Source organism: Leuciscus leuciscus (genome assembly GCF_965113295.1).
Source record: "Leuciscus leuciscus genome assembly, chromosome: 19".
Lineage (NCBI taxonomy): Eukaryota > Metazoa > Chordata > Actinopteri > Cypriniformes > Leuciscidae > Leuciscus > Leuciscus leuciscus.
The window spans coordinates 13,430,335-13,447,686 of NC_138743.1; the positions used below are offsets into that span (position 1 = coordinate 13,430,335).

General features: G+C 34.4%; 1 protein-coding gene across 3 annotated transcripts in view; it reads left to right on the plus strand.

Moving 5' to 3' along the window:
* Window positions 1-17,352, plus strand: part of swt1 (SWT1 RNA endoribonuclease homolog) — a 30,128-nt gene that overhangs the window by 943 nt on the left and 11,833 nt on the right. The window contains exons 2-14 of one of the 3 annotated variants that reach the window (XM_082148685.1): window positions 5,129-5,222; window positions 5,443-5,507; window positions 6,222-7,293; window positions 9,820-9,864; window positions 9,947-10,076; window positions 10,226-10,321; window positions 10,408-10,596; window positions 12,940-13,033; window positions 13,299-13,438; window positions 13,565-13,713; window positions 13,907-14,045; window positions 15,426-15,568; window positions 15,643-15,794. In XM_082148685.1, coding sequence (XP_082004811.1) covers window positions 5,139-5,222; window positions 5,443-5,507; window positions 6,222-7,293; window positions 9,820-9,864; window positions 9,947-10,076; window positions 10,226-10,321; window positions 10,408-10,596; window positions 12,940-13,033; window positions 13,299-13,438; window positions 13,565-13,713; window positions 13,907-14,045; window positions 15,426-15,568; window positions 15,643-15,794 — 2,498 coding nt within the window. In that variant the 5' untranslated portion in view covers window positions 5,129-5,138. The remainder of the gene's footprint in view (window positions 1-5,128; window positions 5,223-5,442; window positions 5,508-6,221; window positions 7,294-9,819; window positions 9,865-9,946; window positions 10,077-10,225; window positions 10,322-10,407; window positions 10,597-12,939; window positions 13,034-13,298; window positions 13,439-13,564; window positions 13,714-13,906; window positions 14,046-15,425; window positions 15,569-15,642; window positions 15,795-17,352) is intronic. The other 2 variants (XM_082148686.1, XM_082148687.1) reach the window with 2 other exon arrangements.

Here is a 17,352-nt window from a genome sequence, read left to right on the forward strand (position 1 = left end):
AGGGCCCTATGAAATCCGTTTTATTTTTTCTCAAATTCCGTTTTATTTTTTTCCGAATTCTGTTTTTTTGGATTTATTTTCAGTCCTTTCGGATTTTTCGGATTTGCTTGTTTTCTTTTCACTTCTAAGCAGTATTGACCTTTAAAAATTCAGTTACACAAACTCACAATTCAGCTTTTTTATTTAAACTGTTAATATAACTGTCTAATACTGCAGAAAACAATATGGCAAAAGAAATCAAAACTGTTTTAAAAACTTTTGATCTGACTCAGCATGTACATGGACCCACACACAATCATGGACACACTCTAGATTTACTTATCAGTAAGGGTCTAAACATTTCATCGATTTTTATTAAGGATGTAGCACTGTCTGATCATTTCTGTATTTTCTTTGATATATTGATCTCTCCTGCCACTGAAGCTAAATCTGTGTCTGTCAAGAAGAGATGCTTAAATGAGAACACTAGTGTACTATTTATGAAGGCTATATCCTTAACACCAAGCATATCTGCTGACTCTGTTGATTTTCTCCTTGATTCTTTTAACTCAAAAGTTAAAAATATAATTGATGATATTGCTCCTGTTAAAGTCAGGAAGAAGAGTGGCAGACAAAAAGCACCTTGGAGAAACTCAACAGCAGTGCAACATATGAAAAGACAATGCAGAAAAGCAGAGCGCATGTGGCGGAAGACAAAACTTGTAGTCCATTATAACATCTACAAAGACAGCCTGCATGCTTTCAATATGGAACTAGGCAAAGCTAGACAGACTTTCTTCTCAAATATTATAAACAGCAATTTAAACAACACACGCACTCTTTTTGCTACTGTAGAGAGACTGACAAACCCCCCAAGCCAGATTCCTAGTGAAATGCTCTCAAACAGCAAGTGCAGTGAGTTTGCTTCTTTCTTCTCTGAGAAAATCAATAATATCAGAAAGGTGATCAGCACATCCTTGAGTTGCACTGAGGTCAGACAGATCAGACCACCTGAGAAAGTAGTTACTATGTCTGACTTCAAAGAAATTGATGGCAAAATTTTGGAAGAAACCGTACAACACCTTAAAACATCAACATGCGCCCTTGACACACTTCCCACATCTTTCTTCAAAATTGTGCTAAACAGTTTAGAAGCAGATCTTCTAGAAGTGGTAAATGCCTCACTTCTCTCTGGGAGTTTTCCAAACTCCCTGAAAACTGCAGTTGTCAAGCCCCTCCTGAAAAAGAGCAATCTGGATAAGACCATATTAAGCAACTATAGACCGATCTCAAATCTTCCTTTCATAGGCAAGATCATTGAAAAAGTTGTCTTCAATCAGCTGAACAAATTCTTAAGCTCGAATGGATACTTTGATAATTTTCAATCTGGTTTCCGACCGCATCACAGCACAGAGACAGCGCTCATAAAGATAATAAACGATATTCGCTTAAATACTGATTCAGGCAAATTATCAGTGCTGGTACTACTCGACCTCAGTGCTGCATTTGACACTGTCGATCACAACATACTTCTTGACAGGCTGGAAAACTGGGTGGGGCTTTCTGGGATAGTCCTAAAATGGTTCAGGTCATACTTAGATGGGAGAGGTTATTATGTGAGTATAGGAGACCATAAGTCTGAGTGGACATCCATGACATGCGGAGTCCCTCAAGGCTCAATTCTTGCGCCACTCCTGTTCAACCTGTATATGCTCCCAATGAGCCAAATAATGAGAAATAACCAAATTGCTTACCACAGCTATGCAGACGACACACAGCTGTACTTAGCCCTATCGCCTAACGATTACAGCCCCATTGACTCCCTGTGCCGATGCATTGACGAAGTCAACAGTTGGATGTGTCAAAACTTTCTTCAATTAAACAAAGACAAAACTGAAGTTATTGCGTTTGGAAACAAAGATGAAGTTCTCAAAGTGAACACATACCTTCACTCTAGGGGTAAAACAACTAAACATCAAGTCAGGAATCTTGGTGTGACACTAGAGTCAGACCTTAGTTTCAGTAGTCATGTCAAAGCAATAACTAAATCAGCATACTATCATCTGAAAAATATTGCAAGAATTAGATGCTTTGTTTCCAGACAAGACTTAGAGAAACTTGTGCATGCTTTCATCACCAGCAGGGTGGATTATTGTAATGGACTCCTCACTGGCCTTCCCAAAAAGACCATAAGACAGTTGCAGCTCATACAGAACGCTGCCGCTAGGATTCTGAGCAGAACCAGAAAATATGAACATATCACACCAGTCCTCAGGTCTTTACACTGGCTCCCAGTTAGATTTAGGATTGATTTCAAAGTATTATTACTGGTATATAAATCATTCAATGGCCTAGGACCTCAATACATTGCAGATATGCTCACTGAATATAAACCCAACAGATCACTCAGATCATTAGGATCATATCAGCTAGAAATACCAAGGGTTCACTCTAAGCATGGTGAGTCTGCTTTTAGCTATTATGCCAGCCACAGCTGGAACCAGCTTCCAGAAGAGATCAGATGTGCTCCTACAGTGGTCACATTCAAATCCAGACTCAAAACACTTCTGTTTAGCTGTGCATTTACTGAATGAGCACTGTGCCGCTGTTCGTCCGACTGTTTGTACTGTACTGTATTTTACACTCTATTTTTCTAAACTGTTTTAATTATTCTTATTTCTTTTAATTATTTTAATTTCTCCTATGTCAGCAGGGCATTTAGCCCGAAACTGTAAATGCCCACTCAGAAGGTGATAATGTGAAAGTGATTAATGTGGGTTTGAAAGTAGAACAGTATTTAAATGACGATATTAAAGTTTTCGTCTGAGAAAGAATGTGAACGCAGTGCTAAAGTGCTAAAGAAAGTGAAAAGAACGTGTGAGTAAATGAGGGAGAAAAGAAAGTTAAAGGAAAGTTGATAGATGGAAGTCGTAAGAATATTGAAGGTTAAAAGAAGGTTGAAAGATTTAAGTCTTAAGGGAATCCTTTGAAAGAAAGATCTATAATAAATATTCTTTTTTATTTTTTAAAAGTACTGTATTTTATTTTATTTTTCTAAACTGTTTTAATTATTCTTATTTCTTTTCATTATTTTAATTTCTTCTATGTAAAGCACTTTGAATTGCCATTGTGTATGAAATGTGCTATATAAATAAACTTGCCTTGCCTTGCCTTGCCTTATTTAAACTGTTAATATATTCAGCAAAGCACATTCAAAATTTTCCAAAATTCAGCCAAACCTTCAACAAATCTCTGGCCAAAAATAACAGTAACAGGTTACAGTTACAAGGTAGGATGGATGAATATTAAATGAAAGATTAAATGCAGATTAAATAAGGATTAAATGCAGGGAGACAGAAACACTGAAACGATATGTGCCTGACAGAAAGCCAACACAATGACATATTACAGCCTAAAAGTACAGTGTTAACCCATCATCATCAGTGACCCCTCCATGTAAGCAAAAAAAAAGATAAATTACTGACATTTACAAAAACAATGCACATTAGCTTATCTTTTATTATTAATAGTAATATTCGGTCCGATTTTCCCGTGGCGTCTGTCATTGCTATGCAACCGTGCACTGCGCTCTCCACAACGACAAAGAAGTTTTAGTAGCTAATAGATTTCCACCACCGAGAAACGCTTGCTGTAGCTCTGCCACAAGATTTATTTACGGAGAAGAGAAAAACACCCGTAGTGTTTGTGGTTTTGACTGCAAAGCCATCCTTTATGTTGACTGAGCAATATGTTTAACAATGCCATTTGGCCACGGTTTAGGTAGAGACCTTTCTACGTTTGTTGTTTTAAACTGAAAAAATGAGAAGTAAAAAAAAAAAAATCATTTATTTAATATGTCAACAAAATATATTCAAATTCCGTGCGTATAAGAGAATTCCGTTTTCATGTGTAAATTCCGTGATTCCGTCCGCGTTTTCCGCATCACGGAAATCATAGGGCCCTAATAATCTAATTACGTATGTGATCATTTGCATAAATATCACAACAGATCTAAACATTGGGTATAGGTGAAAATGTCTTGTTGAATCTTGTTGACACCTAACAGTAAAATACTTAATTTTAGGGTCTGAATGGAACCCATTTAGGCTACCCATGAACATTAATACATAGAGGCAGGAAGAAGTACTTTAGAAACCAGCCTTTATTAATTATTATTGCAGAGATGGGGTTTGGGGCTGGGTCCGTGGGACTGTTTCTGAGGATTCACTTTTTATTTTACCTACCTTTTGTCTTCTGCATTCTCCTTACCATTGTCTCCTGTTCTTCCCTCAGACTCATCCCCCAGAAACAGTCCCACAGACCCAGCCCCAAACCCCATCTCTTAAAAATTAATAAAGGCTGGTTTCTAAAGTACTTCTACCTGCCTCTATGTATTAATGCTCATGGGTAGCCTAAATGGGTTCCATTCAGACCTTAATATTAAGTATTTTACTGTTATGTGTCAACAAGATTCAACAAGACATTTTCCCCTGGCTATACCCAATGTTTAGATCTGTTGTGGTATTTACGCAAATTAGCACATACGTAATTAGATTAGATTCTTCTGGGCTTTTTTTTTTCCTTACTCAGGACATATTGAGGATACAAAATCAGTTGAGTTTGCTTCTGTTGCAATTTGTTCAACCTTTTTTCATAAAATGACTGGACTATTATTATTGTAGCAGAAATCTATATGTAAACAATAAAATCTAAAGCTAGATGTCCTTACCTTCCCATGTTTTTTTGCTAAATCGTTTTAGTTATTTTGTTATGTGCTTTTATTTATATAATTTTACTATTAATTTTTAATTTATTTTTAATTTATAGACTTAGTCACTTTTGTAGGTCAACTTAAACTTACTTAATTTAGTTACCATTTAGATACATCTAATTTTGGTTTACACGTTTCAAGTGAAAGTGTTTCTTATAATATTTATATTACAATTTATTTAAGCTTTATTTTAATAAAAGAAAAATATTTTTTAGAACAATTACAACACTGGCGCATTTCAAGCCATGCTGTACTGCTGTCCTCTTAAAAGTAACAAACAACCAACCTGTGGATTTTTTTTTAACATTAGACGCTGTATTTTTGATTTAATGTAAGAGACTGAAATAATTTTCCTAAAAATATTCTGTTCTTTTGCAGGGTTTTGAGGATGTCTAGCAAGAAATCAAAGAAGAAGAATCACAAAAAGGATGAAAGAATGTCATCAAGCTCTTTGCGTGAGGATGAGAAGAAGGTGAGGAATCTGCAACATAATCGTTGTTGGAATGTGCAGTTTCTAATCTAGTTATTCCTAACATCTGAGTTATTCTCATTTTTTTTAAATGTATCATTTATTTTTTGACATTTTCATTCTCATTCAAATTAGCATTTAATTATTAACATTAATTCTTTTTTGTACGTCAATTATCTTGGATAAAAGCATTTGGTAAAAGAGTGAATGTTTTTGGTCGTAGGAGAAAGGCACAAAGAGATTCAGCAGCCCAAAGAGCGAACACAAACATCATCATCGGTATGTAAGGTGGGTCTCGGGGTGTAAAATATTAGTAGAATTTAGAATTAGAATACATTTTTGAGTGTTTGTACATACTTGTTTTATATAGTTGTACATATTGTGTTTACAGTATAATATAATGTATACAACTGACAGTGTGTAAGAAAGTTTTTTAATTTATTCAAGGGTCAATGACAGATAAGAATGTGCTAGATCATGAAACCTTTTAAAAATTGATGCAGTTTACGAAATCAGGATACAATAAAAGTTGTTGATAAAATGAGTAATGAGTTTAATCAATGATTATTTGGTTAGAGGATACTACATTTTACATCTGCATATAGCAAATACGTCATAAGTGATGCCAAATAATTGCGTAACACTTCCAAGTGCACCTGAGAGTAAATATATGTTCTAACCGCAAGTTCATCATGTACATGTCTCGCTTACAGGTGTTATACCATCAGCATGCATTACAGAAAGGTCACGAGTTAGCGTTATTGTGGTTAGAGTCTTTAACCCTGCTTCAGCTTCCTGAGCTACACATGCGAGCAAACAAACTTTTTGAGAACTAAGAGCAATATTACAAAATAAAGAAAGAACTTAATCAAGGCACCTAATGTAAAGAAAGTAAATAAAGAAAGCATTTTCTTTTCCAATATTTCCTTATATACCATTTCCTCACCAAATATTTATTGTGAGTTGTTATCTATTCAATAAAAACTTCTCATTGATTTACAGTTCTGACAAAGATGAAGCTAAATGGTGGAGGGCTATTGACTCACCATCAGCAAGAGGATTTGATACAAAATTAAAGAAGACCGATGCTGGAGACAGCAAGAGGAAGAAAGAAAGATCCAGAGAAAGCAAAGCAACTGTGAATTCCAGGCTAGTTTTCAAGTCACCTGTCACAAATTATACAGAGCAAGTGAATCCCAAAGGGAAGCATGAAATTGCAAGCGCCCATGTCTCAGGGAAAAGCTCCAGCAGGCATGCAGGATCAAACCAGCCTTCTTCAAAGGATTTGGAGAAGAAGAGACAGGAGCTAGTCTCGAGGAGATCTTCATCAGAAGATTGCAGGCGGACGCCTGCAAAGGATGATTGTTCCACTGAGAAACTCCAGGAGAAAAAGAGGAAACCCATGAAGAGGACTTTGTCACCAGAACTTCATGCTGAACCCAAACGAAGAGATGTCAATAACATTACCAAAGTAGCACAAGCAGACTTTAATTCTGAAGTTCAAAAAGAAATGCTGGTAGGCAGGAGTTCCAAGAAGTTCAACCAATCTGTTGGTGCAGAGAGTTCTTGTGGTAAAACTGTGAATGACAACTCCAAAGAAGCTTTGACAGTAGTGAAACATGTAAATTCTGGATCTAAACTGAAATTATTAGAGGCTATTTCACCCAAGAAGCAAGACCATGTACAGTTGGGTAATGTACCTGGTGAAATCTTAAAAGAAAAAAGGCCATCCTTTGGTGGTCCCACAGCAAAAGTCAGTTTCAAGATTCCAATGAAAGCCAGTGCTGTTAAAGTTTGGACAAACAAAAATATGTTTAATGTGCATTCTTCAGATAGCAGTACTCAATGTTCCACTCAGCCTTCTCTTCCTGGTTCTACTCCACCTAAACGCAAATATTTTATCACACAGCAGCAAGTACAGAAGCCTAAAGAGGCTTTGCCTCAAACCTCTCATAAACTCCCTTCTCTTTGCCCATCACCTCCTTCATATGTTTCTCACCAAGTCCAGCAAGTGCACACAGACAAAACAAGAGAGGTCTCGATACAAAGCAATACTTCCTGTAAGGCACAAAATGTAAGTGTCTTGTGTTTGGGCCATCTTCATCTGAATCAGTGGTACAAGACATTTTTCTTTCTTTCTTTCTTTCTTTCTTTCTTTCTTTCTTTCTTTCTTTCTTTCTTTCTTTCTTTCTTTCTTTCTTTCTTTCTTTCTTTCTTTCTTTCTTTCTTTATTTCTCTCTCTCTCTCTCTCTCTCTCTCTCTCTCTCTCTCTCTCTCTCTATATATATATATATATATAAATTGTCACAAATTTGTTGTTTAACATAAGGCAGCAACATAACAAAATGTGAAAAACAAGACATTTAATATATATATATATATATATATATATATATATATATATATATATATATATATATATATATATATATTTATTTATTTATTTAAGAGGAAACATCAGTGAATTAGAAAATTCCATTAAAAGAATACTAATAATTCCATTGAATTAAACACAACTTTTATTTTTTTTTTTTTTTTTTTTTTATTTATTTAACAAGCAAGAACAGAAAAATAAAACAAATAGCTATTTAAACAATTCATATGGATTATGCAGGAGAGGTACGAAACCCCCAAGGGCTTATAATAAGACCTCCCCTCTGGTTTTTCCAATTAATATCACACCAAATAAATAACAACAATCATCACAATAATGGCAGACAATTTAAGACACCACACATATAAAAAATTTTAACAATCACACAAGTGTTTTTTCATTCTTAACTTAAATACTGACAATGATGAGCTGGTTTTAATAAAACCGGGAATAGTATTCCAAAGTGACGGTCCTCTATATTTTAAGAAAAATTGACCAAGAGTTGTATGATGATAAGGAAGATGAACATTCATTGCTTGTCGGGTTGAAAATGAATGCACATCATAATTAATTAAAAAATAGTTTTTAAACACTTTTGGGAGGCTTTGATTTTGAGCCATATATTTATACATAAAGATACATGTTTGATAGATATTTATACTGAAAATGGATAAAATATTTAATTGCTTAAACAGAGGAGCCGATGGTTCACACCGATTTGATACTGTTGCCAATCTAACAAACTTTTTTTGAATCAAAAGTATTTTTTGAAGAGAAGAAGGGTAATTACTGGCCCAAACAATGTTACAGTAAGAGATGTAAGGATATAATAGACTATAATAAAGAGTTAAAAGACAGGATTGATTTACCAATGAACAAACTTTTCTAATGATGCCAAGTGACTTCATGATTTTTACACACACATAATCAATGTGGTTTTTCCACGAAAGTTTTTCATCTAATAATACCCCTAAAAATTTTATTACTGTAACTTGGTTGATTTCAATGTTATTAATAAATAATTTAGCATCTTCTTTTAAATACCTTTTATTTTTATTCCTGAAAACGATATAATTAGATTTTTCTATATTTAGTGAAAGTTTGTTCATCTGAAACCACTTTGCAATATACAATAGAACATCATTAGCTTACAACAAACATGTTGTTATCCAGTGCTACAGAAATGTTGTCTATGAGTTGTAACAGAGCCATATATGTTGAGTGTTGCTGTCGAAATCCATATTGATGTTTATATAGGATCTCATTGTTATTCAGATGTTTAAGCATTCTTACATATACAAGCTTTTCCAAAACTTTAGAGAAACAAGGTAAAATGGAGATCGGCCTATAGTTATTGAAAAGACTAGGATCCCCTGCCTTAAATAAAGGTATAACCTTTCCAATCTTCAAATCTTTTGGGACTACCCCACTTTTTAGCGAAAGCATAAGTACATGATTTAATGGTTCACTAATTATTAATGCCACTTTTTTAGAAAGATTTGCTTTAATTTCATCATGACCTGCTGCAGTGTCATTCAGGTTTTTTATAATATCAAACACTTCTCTAGATGTCGGAGGATCAAAATTACCTATTGCAGGAAAGCAACCTGTAATTAGATCGGTTGGACAACCATCTGTATAAACAATTTTTTCAGCAAGATGCCTACCAACATTAGCAAAGAAATCATTAAATCCATTTGCTATATCAAAAGGGTTGACAAAAGAAATACCATCTTTAGTAAAATTTGTTGGAATTTTAACAGAGCCTTTTTTTTTGTTAAGTAATTCATTAATGATATTCCATGTAGATTTTATATTACTAGCAGACTCTTTAAGTTGATATGAATAATAATTTTTCTTAGCTATACGAAGTAGGTGAGTAAATTTATTTTTATATTGTTTGTATGTATCACAATTATATGGAGTTGGATTTTTAAGAAATTTTCTATATAACTTGTTTTTCTTTATTGAGGACTTCAATAATCCTGAAGAGAACCATGGCTTAGTTTTGTTTAACTTGCCTTTATACTTAACTAACGGAAAACACTCATGAAATATAGAATTAAATGTTTGAAAAAATAACTGGTAAGCCAATTCAGCATCATGTTGAATATAAATATCATCCCATGTTGTGTGCTCAATCATGGATTTAAAACGATCTATATTCATTTCACAAAATTTTCGATAGCTTGGTTTATCTGCACACATTCTTGAACTTTATTTCAGATAACTCCCCAAGAAGCTGAAGAGACCTTTGACTGTGACCATGAGGTAAGTTAACGATCTGCCTCTGTTTTCAGAATAAAATTTTGTGTGTTTGTGTGTTTCTCATTCTGTTTCATTCATTGTTTAGATGCAGCTGGTGAAGGAACTTCATCTGGCACGTTCTGAGAGGAGACTGGAGGTGAACTTGGTGGAGAACTGTGGAGAGCTCACCTGCATGGACATTGACCCCCCAGAAGAGGCACCCAGCACTATGCTAAGTAAGGTCACCTGTGAAATGTTCAAAATAACAAATTATTACTGGAAAATGACTAAGTAATGTCCTACAGTAGGCACCTTTTGTATTTGAATCATGGTTTGTTTGATGGATAGTTGTGCTTTGTGTCTGTGTGTGTGTTTACACATGAAGATCAACATAAACAGGCCCTCCTTATAGTCCTGGATACCAATGTGCTGCTCAGCCACCTGGAGTTTGTGAAGAAGATCAGGTCACATGGTCTCAGTGGTAAGGAAGGCACTGGCTTTCAGTACTTCATACATTTGGAGAATAATGTTGGTACATCCTTTCACTCTAAGCACCCCTCATCCTAGGACTGGGGTTTCCCACTTTGCTGATCCCATGGGTGGTGCTGCAGGAGTTGGACTATCTGAAGAGTGGCAAACTCTCCAGCAAGGTGGAGGTCAAAGCCAGGCCAGCTGTCCACTACATCTATAGCTGCCTGAAAAACCAGGAGCCCAGACTCATGGGCCAGTCAATGCAGCAAGCCTCCCAAGCTGCCTGTGAGTTATTCCTATCCTGAGATGCAAACGATGTGCCTCTACTGTATGTTTACTTTTTAAGACATGTAAAAAGAAGCACACTTTGTCAGTTGGCAATAAAATCAATTTGCAGGTGTGGTAGATTTTTATACTACCACACTTTTTATACTACTATAGTAATATTACTATAGATAATATTATATTATCTATAATATTTATACTCTAGCACGTCTACAGTTGACGTCGGCCGAGTCTAACCCTATACCCTAGCGTGTCTACACATCGACGTCGGCTGAGTCTAATCCTATACCCTAGTGCGTCTACACATCGACGTCGGCTGAGTCTAATCCTATACCCTAGTGCGTCTACACATCGACGTCGGCTGAGTCTAATCCTATACCCTAGTGCGTCGACGTCGGCTGGGTGCTAATACTTGTTCCCCTAACTAGCTTGCTGCGCAGCAATAATCGACAGACAGACTTCAGCAAATGTCCTCTAAATGCTTTAATCACGGCCGGAAGAGTTCTCAGAGCAGTTCTCCAGAGAATCTCCCGCAAGAAGAAGAATACATCATGGCTGGAGGATCTCAGACAAATTTCATTGAGAATCCCACCAGTAAACACAAATAGAACAGTTTTTATAGAATAGGTGTATAGCAAAAAAATTACATTATATAATTTACCTACAATTTGATTGGTTCTTCATAGACAAGCCCTCTTGTTACTTCATAATCACAAGGTTTCAAACCTAGTTATCTGTCTAGTTTCATTTCCCATATTTGTTATTTTTACACTCACACAACCAAAGTCACAAGTTTTCGTCAAAGGGGACACATACATTTAAAATTCAAAAGCATATGAAAGCTGTTCCTGCAACAAAACAAATGTTAGTTATGATTAATTAAAAAATCCATCACACAGGTACATTTCAATTTGAATAATATATATATATATATATATATATATATATATATATATATATATATATATATAGTGTATATATATTATTCAAATTGAAATGTACCTGTGTGATGGATTTTTTTATTAATCATAACTAACATTTGTTTTTAATGTTTTTAATTATTTAATAATTATGTATATATATATATATATGTATATGTATATATATATTAAATTATTAAAAACAAATGTTAGTTATGATTAATTAAATAAATATATATTATTCAAATAAAAAATATACCTGTGTGATGTATTTTTTAATGAATCATAACTAACATTTGTTTTTAATGTTTTTAATAATTTAATAATTGTTTTTAATAATTTAATATATATATTAAATTGAATAATAGAAAATGTAAATTAATACTAATAGAAAAAAATTCATAATTCCTACAATCAACCTACCACACTATATTAATTATTTTCTTTCTAATTTCATGCTGGACATTTAGCAGGTCATGCTAAATAATTTTATAATAACTTTTTTTAGTATAGAAATATAAAAAAAATGATAAGAGCACATGACAATATTATAATAAAAAATGTTTTTGCTACTTTTTTGAGCTGGACAAATATTACCACTCTGCTGCGTTATGGAAGTGTCGTTATTGTTGACTAAAACTAAAACTATTTTAAAAATTCTTAATTGAATGAAAGCTGCAATAAAATAAAATAAATATTAGATTAAAAACTTTAAAATCTTAATATGAATATTAGAAATGTTGCACTGGCAACAAATTGAAATAAAAAAAATAAGTTTGTTGAATTACTAATATTACAAAAAATTTATAAAAATGACCTCAAATTCAAATGAAAAATAGCTAATTAATTCATAAAAATATATTAATTAAAGATTAAGAAATTCTGTAATAGTATATAAATAATACTAAAATGCCACTGCATTGTTGAGCACTGACATATATTCATGCTCTAAGAAACTTTTTAAATGTAAAATAATTCAATATTAAGATCATATGTACGATTCCAAAGTAGAGATAAAAGGGGTTTAAAACATAAATAGTTTTCTATGGTTGTGTACCATCATCAATAAATCAATAAACAAATCAACACATCATCAATAAATGAGTAACTCAATAGAGCAATAAATGCTGTATTACTGTAAACTGTGGTTGAGTCCCACACTGAAAGTATGTACTGTGCTTGTCATGGTAAACTGCATACTTTGTAGTAAGCTCTTTGAAAACTCAAGCTCTTCTGTAGGACAAATGGATTATGGGCAGCATTGGCTCTAAAAGCATGTATGGATGCTTACTTCAAAAAGCCAGTGGAAACATTATGCAATACAGACTCCTTTGGCATTGTATTTTCAGGCTGCATCACTCCTAATCTGGCATACTACAGTGTATAACATGGACTATATGACTTTGTCTTTTCTCGCTCTTAGGTGGGCCTGGTGTTGTGAACAATGATGACAGAGTGCTGGAGTGCTGTTTGCAGTACCAGGCTCTGTACCCAGAGGGAGCTCTAGTTCTTTGCACGTGAGTACATTCACTCATACGGTTCCACCATGTCTGCACTACATTATGGACATTCCCATTTGTTTGATGTCTTGTCATTTGAAAGCTAGCTAATTAAATGCAAGAAGGCCATGTGTTTGCTTTATGAATGAACATTATGTGATTTAATGATTATATTTCAGCCATTAGTGTCACCCTGGAGAATGTTAATTTTGAGGGTAGAGGACAAAACTTCTTACTGCTTACATTTATATTCTCTCTCTTGCTCTATGGAATCTTTTTGTAGCAATGATAAGAACTTGTGCTGCAAGGCCCTGCTCAGTGGGGTGAAGGCCCTGAGTAAGGCAGACTTGGTAAAAGAGGTGGAGGGAACAAGATCTACAATCCTAAACTACAATCCGCCCACAGCTGGACCTGTAGATAAAGGTCTGCTACTGACACTTGCTTTATCAATATCACTTGTTTTTGCTCATTAGTTGTGTTTTTCTTAATGCTTTAGTTACAAAGGCCTTAGTAAAGTCATTTTGTTGCCACCTCCCTATGTGAACGAAGCAGAGAAGGAAGGACCGCCGAGCAGCAGTGCAGCGGAGGAGCGACAGTTGAGTGAATGTGTGTCTTTGCTTGAGTCTTGCCTACAGGGGGCGCTCTCTGAGGTGCTTGAGGAGGAGATGAAGGCAGCTTATGGAGACCTGTGGACTGAGGTACCTCTGCACTCTGTGGCCATTGATAGTTCATTCATCTATAAATGTTATGTGAAGCTGATATTTAAAGCTGCTTCTCATTCATGTAAATGTATTAGTCTCCTCTAAAGTGTGATTCAGGGCTCAGATTCTTTTTTTGACATTCATCTGCTGTAGCCCCATTCTCTGTGACCTTATCTGTTTGTGAATGCAGATTGTGTACGTGAAGCCTCCGTGGAGTCTGGATGGGCTGCTCAAGTGTTTTAAGAAGCACTGGATTGCTGTCTTCGGAAGCATTATAAAGAGGAGCCTGCTCAGCTCTGTGGAGATGCTGAGTGACTGTCTCTGTTCAGGTATGTACAGTGTGTCTCGCTACTTCAGTGTCATACTTTGTAACTTCAGTTTGATTACATTTAAATAAAATAATAATATATAATACAAATATCTGCTAAATGAATAAATGTAAATGTAATATCTGAATTCTGCTCTACTCTACATTAGAATTCTAATGTTTTGCTTTAATTGTATTCAATTTTAGAATTCTTTTGTGTCTTATAATTGAGTTCTGACACATTTTTAGAATTTATTCTATTTATTCTCTATTATTCTATTCAATTCTATTTCGTTCAAAAGTTTGGGTCTGTAATTTGTTAGTAAGACTTTTATTCAGCAAGGATGCAAAAAAATTAACCAAACGTGACAGTAAAGACATTTGAAGTGTTACAAAAGATTTTTATTTCAAATAAATGCTGATTTTCTATTCATCAAAGGATCCTGCAGAACAACTGCAGAAATAATATTATTTCAACATTGATAATAATAAGAAATGTTTCTTTAGCACCAAATCAGCATATTAGAAAGGATCATGTGACACTGAAGGCTGGAGTAATGATGCTGAAAATTCAGCTTTGCTTTCACTGGAATAAATTACATTTTAAAATATATATTAAATTAGAAAACTAATTTTAAATTGTAATATTTATTTCACAATATAACTGTTTTACAGTATTTTTGATTAAAAATGCAGCTTTGGTGAGCACAAGAGACTTCTTTAAAAAAAAATGTAATTACAGTAATTGTGAATATAACAGTGGAATTCCATTCTGTTCTATTCTGTCACACTTTGTGTAGTTATTATCTCTTTCACATAAACTAGGCTAATTTCTATGTGACAAAGGACAAAACATATATTTTAGGGCTGCTCTACCTGCTCTTTTCTATGTCCTTCAGTTGCTCATTATGTCAGTAAATGTGTAATTTAAACACTAGTATAACTGGTGTTTGTGTGTATGTATGTGCATCTCTCAGTTTGTGGTTTTGATGCACACTCGTGCACACTCTCTTCTCATGCTATGTGTGTAGTTATGAGTTTGACCTCATTCTGCCAATCACTGCAGCAGGAGTATGACTGTGCCTTTCTTCTCTGCTGTCTTTGGCCATGAGCCCAGCCCGACAGAGGGGAGGAAGGGAGTTTTTTCGGTAGTGGATGGGTGGAAAAGTACCGGGGCCTCCTGTTCTCACCTAAATGTGATTTACTGCACTTTATGGAGTTGAGGGAGTGTCCTTCACTCATTTTGTGACTTTTGTGTTAGTGGGTTAGTGATGTGGCCAGAGGCGATGACCTTTTATAATCAGGTATCCTCCCACTCCCACTGTGGACACATTTGTGAACCTTTATTTTCTGCCTACTTCTGTCTTTTATAATATGATATATATTTTGTGTCTGTGTGTAGACAGGTCCATAGAGCACAGATCTGTTCACAGTGCTGTGACATTGGCTGCAGAGCTGCTGTCGGCACTGGCTGGCAGATCTCAGTACAATGGTCATGTAGCTCATGCTCTCTCGACCCTTCATATGCTACAGCAAAGACTACAGGTCAGTCTCATTAAGATTTAACAATGGTTAATTTTTTTCATGCTGATTACTCATAAATTGTGTGTGTGTGACAGTCTCTGAAAGCTCCAGTAGAAGATGATGACTCTAAAAATGAGGGCTCTCTAATGACAGAGATAGAGGAGGATGTTGCTCCACCTCCTCTGACATCTCATCAGGAAGTTTGGGCATTGTTTGAGAGCATCTGGAACAACGTGTGTCAGATAAGGTGAGAGAGACCATGAAAAAAAGAGACTTGTATTTATTTCTCAACATACACTACCATTCAAAAGTTTGGGGTTCTTTTTTTTTTTTTTTTTGAAAGACATGAAGAGTTTTATTCAGCATGGATGCATTAAATTGATCAAAATTGACAGTAAAGACATCAATAATGTTTCAAATAATTTAAATTAAAAATAAATGCTGTATTTTTTAACTGTCTTAAAAAATCAACACAAATATAAAGCAATATAAAACTGTTTTCAACATTGATAATTAGAAAAATAGTACTTGAGCACTAAATCAGCATATTAGAATGATTTCTGAAGGATCATGTGACACTGAAGACTGGAGTCTAAAAATTCAGATTTACCATTACAGGGATAAATTACATAAAAAAAAATAAAAAAATATTCCTATTAATAATATAATAATACATTCTCCTTTCACATACATACATTTCTATTCTCACACACATACATTCTCCTTTCACATACATACATTTCTATACGCACACACACTCTCCTTTCACATACATACATTTCTGCTCTCACACACACACACATTCTCCTTTCACATATATATATATATATATATATATATATATATATATATATATATATATATATATATATATATAAATACATTTTTTTTGGTATCCATTACTTCCTCTTTAAGCAGGAAGTCACACTCAGACCCGGAAATACATATACAAGACTTGCTCAGCTCTTTACAATGATGCTATTCAAAGTAATCCTGTTTTAGGCGCACACCTATTTTTTTGGCGGCTGGCTTGACCGTGTATTTTCAAACCGCGGCTCGCTGGACCCAAGTCCGGTGACCCCCATTGTGCCAGACCTGCCTTCCGTTTCCATTATACGCCTTCCGTTTCCACTATACGCCTTCCGTTTCCACTATACTCTCTCTCTCACACATACATACATTATTCTCTTACATACACATATTTTTTTCAGACATACATACATTTTCTTCTTACATACATTTATTTTTTATAATAATAAATGCATACTTTGAATACATTTGCATAAGAGTAAAATGTATATATGTGAAAGGAGAATGTATGTGTGTGAGAGTAGAAATGTACGTGAAAGGAGAATGTATGTGTGTGTGAGAGAGTAGAAATGTATGTATGTGAAAGGAGAATGTATGTGTGTGTGAGAGAGTAGAAATGTATGTATGTGAAAGGAGAATGTATGTGTGTGTGAGAGTAGAAATGTATGTATGTGAAAGGAGAATGTATAAGTGTGAGAGTAGAAGAATGGATTTTGGCTTGTACTGCCCCTCATAATATATATATAAATGGTTGTTTGTTTTAAATTGTAATAATATTTCCAAACATTACTGTTTTTTATCAAAATTTGATCCATCCAATTTGATTTGATCCTTTTTTTTCTTTCTTTCAAAACCATTAGAAAACTCTTTCCTGTGTATGTGTGTTTTGTATTCAATATAGGTTTCATAAATATGCTCTGCTAAAATATTAACCTTTTTAAAGAAATGCTGATCAGGTTTTACACTGTCTACTGAGGATATACCAACAAAAAACA